The sequence below is a fragment of the Nuphar pumila genome, chromosome 11 (assembly GCF_984573655.1).
Source record: "Nuphar pumila chromosome 11, dmNupPumi1.hap1.1, whole genome shotgun sequence".
Lineage (NCBI taxonomy): Eukaryota > Viridiplantae > Streptophyta > Magnoliopsida > Nymphaeales > Nymphaeaceae > Nuphar > Nuphar pumila.
The window spans coordinates 109,987,910-109,998,757 of record NC_143259.1 but is presented as its reverse complement, the minus strand read 5'-3'; the positions used below and the strand labels follow the sequence as shown (position 1 = coordinate 109,998,757).

The 10,848-nt window shown below is 38.8% G+C and overlaps 1 protein-coding gene across 1 annotated transcript; it reads left to right on the top strand.

Annotated features, from left to right (window-relative positions):
* The first annotated feature begins 3,432 nt into the window (after positions 1–3,432).
* On the top strand, positions 3,433–10,401 carry LOC149822811 (protein TPX2-like). Its single transcript, XM_089980386.1, has 22 exons — positions 3,433–3,595; positions 4,132–4,214; positions 4,370–4,422; positions 4,523–4,592; positions 4,685–4,740; positions 4,837–4,938; positions 5,356–5,455; positions 5,707–5,832; positions 5,921–6,016; positions 6,144–6,290; positions 6,388–6,531; positions 6,623–6,702; positions 6,792–6,870; positions 6,947–7,012; positions 7,092–7,157; positions 7,244–7,321; positions 7,407–7,526; positions 7,618–7,784; positions 7,867–7,975; positions 9,768–9,827; positions 9,922–10,016; positions 10,096–10,401. The coding sequence occupies exons 1-22, from the start codon at positions 3,433–3,435 to the stop codon at positions 10,202–10,204; spliced, it is 2,169 nt and encodes a 722-aa protein (XP_089836512.1). The 3' UTR covers positions 10,205–10,401.
* The last annotated feature ends 447 nt before the right edge of the window (positions 10,402–10,848 follow it).

Genomic DNA, 10,848 nt, shown 5'->3' with positions numbered 1-10,848 from the left:
ACCTAAAAAAGAGAAATCTACTCAAAAAATCATAGTTTTCATCAAATCTATAGAACAAAACTGCATCTAAATCTCATATTCTAGACAGCAAATTCAGGGATATGCAACTCAACAAAGTGACTCCTCTTTTTAGTTTGGACAAAAACAAAAACATAAACATAAAAAAAGAATGAGAAACCCAACATGTATTTAAAACAGTTTCATACCGAATTGAAAAAGAAAAAGAACCATTCAACCAGAATGCTTCTTACCAAGACAAAATCGACACCCACTTTACCTTGGAAAGGAAAAAAAAAATTGCACCTTTTTGGTCGTCCTGATTCTCCTATGGAGGCCTCCATTGCCTCGACGACCGCAAAACCCTAGATTTGTTGAGCAACCATCGTCGGTGGAGATCGGTAAAAGAACCCTAGAGGGATCGAAGAAACCAAAAATTGTGCAGCAAAAATTGGGCGGGGGAGCTCCGATCCCTCGCCGTCATGGAAAACGAGTCACCGAGTTCGTGTTTTCCTATTTCGTACAACAAAGACGTGGGGAAGAGCGACAAAGAGGGTTGGAGAGAGAGAGATGAACAAGAGGGTTGCAGAGAAAAGGAAAGAGAGGGCTAGCTAGAGAAAGACACACCTGCGAGGGTTGAAGGCTCCTGCGGTGCTCGGCTCCTTCGACGGAGCTCAGCTCAGGCTTGGGCCTCCAACAGTGTCCGATCAAGGTGGAAAACAAGAGGGATGGAAAATTTTATGCCCTTGATGGGCCGTTTATATCAAAAAGTAGCAACGGACTTAGCGACAGAAAAATTTTGTTTCAAAATTCGCCGCTAATTAGTGACAGAAAAATTCTGTCTTAAATTCTATCGTTAATTAGCGACGGCGTAGCGACGAAAAAAATTTGTCGCTCATCCGTCGTGAAGTTGTGACAGAGTTTGAGACGAAATTTTTTTGTTGCTAAGCCTTCGTTAATTAGTGACGGAATTTGAGGCGAAATATTTCCGTCGCTAATTCCAATTTTAGGGACGACTAGTTTTCTCTAGCTAATTCGTAGCAAATTTGCGACGAAAATAATCCGTGGCAAATTTTCATCGCTAATTAAGGTTTTTCTTGTAGTGTTTTGTCACTCACCTAGACACTGCACCCAACCCCTGTCATGATTCTTAACATGATCCAGTTCCTCCTACTCTTGCCTCTTTTTCAAACTCGAGTGCAGTTGCCTCTCCTGTAGTGTCTCATGACCTTCTATTGTTTGGGTCGGGTCACCCAGCTTACTTTTCATTTCACTTGAGTAACCCATTACCATGCCTCCTCCTACCAGTACTCATACTGGGTCACGGCGCCATGGATGGTACCAGTATTCCTAAAGCATTGGCTCACTATAAAATATCTTATTCCTATGTGTTTTCTTACTCAAGTCTTACCTATGGAACCCAACACCTTTAAGCAAGCAGTCAAAACTCCTCAATGGCATGCAACTATATCTGATAAATTTAATGCTCTCACCAAAAATCATTCTTGGGACTTGGTTCTTGCTTCATGTGCCTCTAACATTGTTGATCCCAAGTGGGTTTTTAAAGTTAAGCAGAAATATGATGGTTCGTTGGAGCACTATAAAGCTCGGTTGTTGCTCAAGTTTTTGATCACTAAGAGGGCATTGATTTTGATGAAACTTTCATTAGACAGAAGGTTTTGATTAAAAAATTAATCTAGTGTGTCTGGACTCCCCAACCAACTGCACGATTTATTTCAAAGGTGGATCTAGTTAAACCATCCGTATTGTATCGGCCAGAAATCAATACAAAACATGCTGATTCAGCATATTTTTCAAATATTTTTAAGCAGAGTTTAAAATACAATTTTAAATTTTTTTAATGTTTTTTAAATATCTTGATATTTTACTAACAAGTGTCATCTGCTAGTTAAAAATTGTTTTGATAATTGATTCAGCAACATTGAGTGAATCCCCAATCCTTTTTCTTTTGTTTTGGCAATGGAGAAAAAAAACAAAAATATCAACCAGAGGAAGCAAGGACTCTAACCAATTCATTCTTTCTTGCGCCACCAAGTGAAAACTTAAATATAATTGTACTTAGATTGGTTTAAACCCTACATATGTACATATAAAATTTAGCAGAGTTAGCTAAGTAAATTTGCTTATAGTATGGTTGCTAAACACTAGTTACCATTACATTTATGAGATTCACTAGCCTAGCTCAACCTTATTAACCTACTTGAAGCCCAACTGATTAATAACCAGACCTGAACCTTAATATATAGATTAGGGCTGCAAACAGATAGGATATGGTTGAATATTCGATCGGAGTCTAACATACTTTTTCAGATATGGATCCTTTCAGAAAATCCAAATGTGGATTCAGATGTGTTCAATCAGAATACTTTCAGATTTGGTTTGGATTGGGATCAGCATTTTAAGTCGGATCTGGAGTTGATCGGAATCAAAATCTGATCTGAATTCATATTTTACATGTGAATGGTTTGTTTTGTTCTATTTTTTCCCATCCAGTATTACCACATGTATTTGATATTAGGATTCAATCTAACCTCCTCGGATCTGATTCGGATACAGTCTAAATTTAGATCTACTCTTTGCATTTTGGATTCAGATTAGGATCTAGCAGGATCAGCCCTGAATCCAACATGTTTTCAGCTCTAACTAGGACTGGCTTGTGGGTTGTACTAAATTAGAGTGAGTGAGGGTATAGGTTTGACCATAGACCGCACCAAACAAAGAAACATCGCTAGATCCGGACGTAAAAATGGTGGCTGGTTTGTGGGTCGGACCAAACTAGAGTGGGTAAGGCGTCTAGGTCCAACTGTAGACCGCACTGGGCTCGGACCATGCTAAATTCCCTCTTGTTTTCTTCGGTTTTCGAAAGAAGACAGAGATGTCGCAAGTGACGCGTTCGGGCATACAGGGTCCGAATCCGCCCATTAAAATTATAGCCGTTACGATCTCCACGCCAGCGTGCTTTTTCAAATATTCATGACCGTTGCGATCCGAACGTTACATTCTCGGGCTCCGATCAAAATACTCCCTTACTCTCTCTCTCTCTCTCTCTCTCTCTCTCTCTCTCTCTCTCTCTCTCTCTCTCTCTCGCTCTCGCTCGCTCGCTGTACGCCTTCTTTCCTCCTTTCCTTCTATTCTCGATTCCTCACGTTCTCTTCTTACGCAGAGAAACCCACTCTGTTTCTGTATCGATTGTGTTACGCCCTTCCTAAAGTACGCCCTCTTTCTTTGCCTTCTTCCTTTCCTTCTATTCTCGATTCCTCACGCTCACCTACCTACGCAGAGAAACTCACTCTGTTTCTGTATCGATTGTGCTCTCTCTCTCTCTCTCTCTCTCTCTCTCTCTCTCTCTCTCTCTCTCTCTGAGACGACTTCTTGCTCTGCTCGTTGGTAGTTTTCGTCTTGAAGGACGGAAGGATGGAAGCTTCGAGCGATGTAGAATGTCTCAATCCCCACCAGATTGACGAGTTATACGAGTACTCCGCTCCTCGATACTTCGATTTCATTTCTGGTGAAACGGAAGAGGAGATCCGTCAAGCCCAGGAATGGTTTCAAGTGGCCCGTAGCTACGCGCCTTCACGTAATATTTTTTTTCTTGTCCTTTTCTGCTTTCTTTCCGTTAATTTTCCATGTTTTTTCCATTGATTTCTTTTCTTGTCCCCTCACTCCCCACCATCGATCTTGTTTCTGATATTTTCACGTTGAAGAAAATCCTGTTTGTTAACAAGAAGGTATTTCTTTTCTTGTCTTATCTCTGGTTTATAATTGCTCTCTGATGCTCGGAACTTGGTACTTGAGGGCTTTACTTTTTCGAAGCATAAAAAAAGAAATACAGAATTTGGGTATTTTGGTTTCTTGATCCATTTGGAGGTTTTGATGTACCAGCATCCTCCTCCTTTTCCGAACTTGATGTGTTTTGCTAAATATTGGACATTTTGAGTTCTTTACCTGTTTTAGAATTTATATGTACCCATATGCCTCTTTTTTTCCTTCTCAGATTTATGGTCATTTCAAAGATTATGGTGTGGTTGCTTTCTGCTTTCATTTCTGGAAATTTGTGTGCATCTCAAAGTCTTTCTTGAATCTGATGGGCATTGCATATGCTCTGCTCTTTAGCATTCATGCTGCGGATCAAAACAAGCAGATCGGTTGAGATCGATAGCACTTGCAACTTCCAAGATGCAGAACAGTTCCATCCGGTATTTTATATATATATATATATATATATATATATATATATATATATATATATATATATATATATATATATATATATATATATTATTCCTTCCACTAATGACATGGCTCTGCTTATTTTTCTAATCTCACAAAGAATTGTTTACTAAATCGGCAGGCCCAGATAGCCACTCAGACCATAGATGCAAACTTATCAAAGGAAGAATCTGGGTGAGTTAATCTCATAATTTTTTTTCCTCATGGGCTCCATCCTTTTCAAATCAGGGTTCTTATGGATATCTGACAGAAACGTATGTTGTCCTCCTTTCAGGGTTCCAGAACAGAAGTTAACTAAATCAGAAACAGTAAGCAAACAAGATTCTGAAACGGGAGTTAACCAGGTATGTTGATCCTGCCTTTTCCAGAAATGAATATACATTTTCAAAAGAAAACATGGGAGCTCTAATTTTGATTTGAATTGACATTTTTGTAGATGTATGCTCCTGAATCTTCTGTCCATCCTGGTTGCAATCTTCAGCATGCTGACAGGTTTACTCTTCGTTTCCAAATGGAAGAACGCTTCCAAATAGGCCTATCTTTGTATCTTTCTTTAAACTAATATTGATTTTGTTGGTTCTTTGGCAGTTCCATGACTGGGAAATCAGCTATGAAGACTACTAAGCTAATTGCTGGTATGAAGCTAACTCATGGTGGATTCCTGTTTAGATGTGTGCCACTCATCAGGAAGTGAGATATAAGCTGGCACAAAATACAATATACAAAATCTCAGCTTGTCCCAATTTTCTGTATAATGAGGTTGAACACAAGCACCCCCTTATTGTTCTATTCCTAAAATATGTGGGTCTTTTATGTTTTACTGGCAGAAATTGGTGCGATGACTCCAAAAGCACAAATTGTGTCCTCCAAAAGTGGGCAGGTAGAGAATAGCTGCAAGAATCCAACAATTAAAGGGAAAACTTTACTACAGAATCCGTCTACTGTAACTAAGTTGACTAAACAAACACCATTCTCACAAGCAAAAGGCACTAAAGGAAGCGCTTTGAGGTCATTATTCATTCATTGATAGCAGGTCTATTATTAGCATTATGGTCAATAATTGTGCCATACCTAAATAAACCTAATTGCTTTATGGTATTCGGCCAGGTTGCCCGCTAGTGCTCTTAAGAATTCTGCAAATGCTGATATTAAACAAGAGAATCAAGCGGTTAAGAAACAAAAACTTGAAGGAGGAAGATCAAGACAGGTGATTCTAGAACTCACCATCTTCCTCTCGTCAATTTCAATTTTTGGTCCCAAATCTTACTCTTTGATAACATTCTTACTGCGATGCTGATATTAAACAAGAGAATCAAGCGGTTAAGAAACAAAAACTTGAAGGAGGAAGATCAAGACAGGTGATTCTAGAACTCACCATCTTCCTCTCGTCAATTTCAATTTTTGGTCCCAAATCTTACTCTTTGATAACATTCTTACTGCGATGCTCAAACATTTCAGATTCTTAATGCGAAAGAACGGGTTTTGCACCACAAATCAAATGTTGGGGCCACAAATGACAAAGCATCAAATGGACCGACAACTAAAGGCAGCAGGGAGAAGAGATTTGAGTTGACGACCCGAAAGGTGACTTTGCCGCTTTTCTTTGATCTTCACGTACAAAGTCCTGAAATTTGAGTACAGCCATCACAAGTGCTGAATCTGGTTGTTTCAGGAAACAAATCCTTTCATCTCAGCAGCAGAATTGGTTAAGAAGTTCCAGTCAAAAACAAGAGAACTAAACATCTCACAGAACAGATCCCTCTCTCATGTATCAAGATTTTTACCCTTATTGATTTCCTTTGTTCCCATTTTTTTATTTTCCAATTCTTTGTCCACGTTTCTAATTCTATCTGGTGGAAATGTTGTATTTATAGGATGATACTGCCCATCGTAAGCCCCCATTATCATTGACACAGCCAAAGGAGCCCGAATTCTTGACAGCACGACGGGTTCGCCCTGTAAAGGTAAAGAGCTCGGCTGAACTGGAACAAGAAATGCTTGCAAACATTCCCAAGTTTAAAGCAAGGCCAGTGAACAAAAAGGTTTGTATAATTTACAATTTTTTTGTTGATTATTCAGTTTCCATTCTCAACACAACAGTCTCCGTATACATAATTGCCATTTAAATGAACTCAATAGATACTGAAAGCCCCTACTCTACCGGCATTGCCTAGAAGCACTCCTCAGCCACCAGAGTTCCATGAGTTCCACCTAAAAACAATGGAGAGAGCTTCTCAACATGCTGAACCATCTGTCTCATCTTCTACAGAGACTTCACAGAAAGTATGTTCTTTATCTGCTTAACCAAACTTTCACTGTCGTAATGATTTTGGTATTAAGAATGCTCATTTGGTGTTTGCAGGGGAAACCTAAGTCTGAAAATGGTGCACCTCATGGGATCACTGTACCCAAATCACCACACCTGGAAACATCATCCCGTGCCCGTCCACCAACGTAAGCCTTACTGTCGCTTGCAGGTATTTTATTTTGTTTAACTATCCGAATGCACATTCCTCATCTTCAACTCTTATTAACTGTAACAGAGTTAAAAGTTCTCAAGAACTGGAGCAGGAAGAACTAGCAAAGATGCCCAAGTTTAAGGCCAGACCTCTCAACAAAAAGGTATATCACGTTGTAGTGTCATGCCAAGTTGTATGTCCTTTTGGTTACTTCTGCCTCACTTCTCCTCAACATGCAGATATTCAAAAGTAAAGGAGAACTTGAAGTTTTTCGCAACCATAAGCACCAAATTACTGTACCACAGGTAATTATCGCAACCTTCCACTTGAAACTCTTGAAAGTCTGCTCTTTTCCTCCACTTAAACACGGTTATGCACTTTCAGGAGTTCCACTTTGCAACTGATGAAAGAATACCCCCTGTGCAACCAGTGGTTGACCTGTTTGACAAGGTAGTAACCTATTCACTTTAATTTCAATCACAGGTTCTATATATGCCATGAATTTAAACTAACTCTCAAGTTGGCATTATTCCCAGCTCTCTTTAAATTCAGACCATCATGACAAAAAAATTCCACTACTCACCATACCAAATCCCTTCCATCTCGAGACAGAGGTGTGTGTTGCTGATCATCAGTTACATTGGTACATGGATTTACATTTTCTACTCCATTCTAAGTTTCGAATTTGAGCATGTTTAGGAGCGGGGTTTGGAGAAGGAGAAGAGATTTGCTGAAGAAGTTTTGCATCAACAGTTGGAGGATCTTAAGGCTAGGATCCCCAAAGCCAGTCCATATCCATATTCCACAGATTACCCAGTAGTAGGCTTCTTTCCTTGCACATGCTGTAAATTAAGATGTTCATTATATCAATGCAGTCTTACTTATAAAAGAGATGGGAAATTTACCTCAGATACCCCCAAAACCTCAACCAAAGGAGTGTACCAAACCAGAGGCATTCCAACTGGTAAGCCTAGTTAGGCATGAGGAAGAGATGCAGAGACTGATGGAAGAAAGGGAAAGAATGGAAAAAGAAGCAGCAGAGATGAGGATCTTTAAGGCACAGACAATTATAAGCAAGTAAATATTCTGCATTACCAACATTCTGTACATTTAAAAATTCATCATTTCCCTTATGCAACCACTATTTGAGTTGATGCAGTGACCCAATTCCAGTCCCTGAAAAGAGAAGGCGGCCTCTTACTCAGGTTCAGGAGTTTTCACTCCATCTAGATCACCGAGCTGTTGACAGGGCTGAGTTCGATAAGAAGGTGCGAACATTTCCTTATCTCTCGTACAAACTTTGCTATTCAATGGAAAACGTTGGCTTGTTTTTCAAAATTTATAATGGGCTTTCCAATGGGGTAGCTAGCTAAATCAACTTTGTAGCTACCTGAAAATAGCAGAGTTTGATCCCAATGGATGACAAATAGATGATAGATGATGATATTAATGATGATGAAAATAGAGATGACAATGGTGATGGCAGTTAAGGAATTAAATTAAACAGCTCTTTATTGCATAATTTCTGCCACTAAGTCCATTGTCTAAAAAGAAACACAAAACAGCTCTTTATTGCATAATTTCTGCCACTAAGTCCATTGTCTAAAAAGAAACACACCCATGCTCAAAGAAAACAACCGAATCATAGCCCATGACATCCCAATGTGATGAGCCTTCAGAGATTCTAGTGATGGTGTGCACCTGATTCATTTTCCTACTTTAAATAGAAACTCCATGTTTAGTGGTGATGGCAGTTAAAGAATTAAATTAAACAGCTCTTTATTTACATGATTTCTGCCACTAAGTCCATTGTCTAAAAAGAAACACTCCCATGCTCACAGAAAACAACCATGACATCCCAATGTGAGCCTAGACACTTTCAGAGATTTTAGTGATGGTGTGCAGCTGATTCATTTTCTACTGTAAATAGAAACTCCATGTTTAGCTTTAGATACGTTCTCACAGCACAGCAGTTCATTAATAATGACAGCCAAATCCGACAAGTCAAATGTGATTTTCAGATATTCTAGTGTTGGTGTGCAATCTTAAGAAAATGCTTCACCAATGCTAGATAAGAAAAGGGTGCTTCATTCCCCTTATCTGATCCAGTTTCATGGAACAACCAACCTTGAAAAGGGCATTGAACTTTTTCATGATAGTGTTGTTTTACACTTCTAACATTGGCTTGATAACAAAACAAGCTCAAGACTAAGGATTCTGTGGCAATGAAATGTTTTCTTTCCCTCAAAAAAGAAAGGGTGCTGCAAAATCCGACACTTCATAAAGTCAAGTGTGATTTTCAGATATTCTAGTGTTGGTGAATGCTAGATAGAAAAGGGAGCTTCATTCCCCTTATCTGATCCAGTTTCATGGAACAACCAACTTTGAAAAGGGCATTGAACATGATAACAAAACAAGCTCAAGACTAAGGATTCTGTGGCAATGAAATGTTTTTCTTTCCCTCAAAAAAGAAAGGGTGCTGCAAAATTCGGATAAAACAATTGAGATCAACAAGAGTTCACTTTCATTGCAGACATGGAGAAATAACGGTCTCAATTTCCTTTCCTTGAACTTTGAGCACGGATGAATAACCCACCCTCTGGATTGTGGACACAATATGCTATTTTTCCATTTATAGGGAGCTGATCAAGAAGAAAAAAAGTACTTGGTACATCATTTTCAAGGAAACAACTTGTCAGCTGTGTTCATTCATATCACACTCATGAATTGTGTTGGGTGCTGATTAGAACCATTATAGTTATAATTGATTCAAAGTTTTTGAAGGGGTAACTAAATTACCTTTCCATATCAAGACCGCCTTCAAGCATGCGCCAAAAAAAAAAATCAAGACCGCCTTCAAGCATGCGCCAAAAAAAAATATCAAGAATAGCAAAAAGATAAAAGTACTTGGTGAACATCATTTTCAAGGAAATATAACTTCATTCACTTGTGATTTGTAGGGTGCTGATTAGAACCATTATAGTTATAATTGATTCAAAGTTTTTGAAGGGGTAACTAAATTACCTTTGTGTGGCGTTTTTATTGTTAATGCATACATAGGTCAAAGAGAAGGAAGCAATCTATAAGAGGTACAGGGAAGAGTATGAATCCGCCAAGATGGTAAGTTTTTTAACTTTGAGAAAAAATATTTCCTATTACATAGGACTTTATAAGACTGGTTTTAATTTTTATCACTGTTTGGCTAACTGTTAAGGTGGAGGAGGAGAAGGCAACCAAGCAAATGAGGAAGATGATGGTACCTCATGCGAGAACTGTACCAGACTTTGGAAATCCTTTTGTTCCAGAAAGGTAAAGATAAGAAAACTTGTAACTATGCATTACTTGTTCAGAAAAGCTATAATAATGGTCCTCATTTTTGTTTCTTTAGGTCCTCAAAGGAACTAACGAAGCCAAAATCACCATGCCTACTTGTTGCCCAAAGAAAACAAAGGCCAACCCTTTGTGCTGTTGCTGTTGGTGCTGCACACATGAGATGATATACCCTTTAGGCATCACTCTGTCTTCAAGAGAACTTGAACATTCATGTACAACATTCTTCAATTCTTTGAGCTTGTATCATCTGTATGAAAATTAATGCTAATTATTTGTACTTTTGCACACTCTGTACTAGAAAGAACAGTGACACCCATGTATTTGGTCTTTAAAACTTTAAATAGACAGTGAATTTGGAGCACCTTCTTTCTTTCTTTTTTTATTGTTGTTGTTTCCTTTGATGTTCTACACAAGCTGGGTTCCACCCTCTAGGTCCAACTTTTACTGGACCCAGTTATATCAGATTAGGTTGGTTTAGGATATACATATTTGAACATAATCAAATCACTTTAAGTAACCAAGCTACTTTGGAGCAGTTTATGTTGGAAATAGTACCTGAATTCAGAGCTGGAACCAGCTCGGAGGCATGCGTTGGATGTTGTCTTTCAAGCGATAGTTGGGTTTGTTTGCAATTATGCTCCCAAGATACTATGGGGTTGTTTGCAATTATGCCCCACTTCAGATCAATGGGTTTGTTTGCAATTATGCCCCACTTCAGATTAGGTATCTTGGGTCTAGATAACTTTGCTTAAGCATATCTAAGTCTTATTGGATCTAAGCTAAACAAGGCTGGGTCAGACTAACCGGT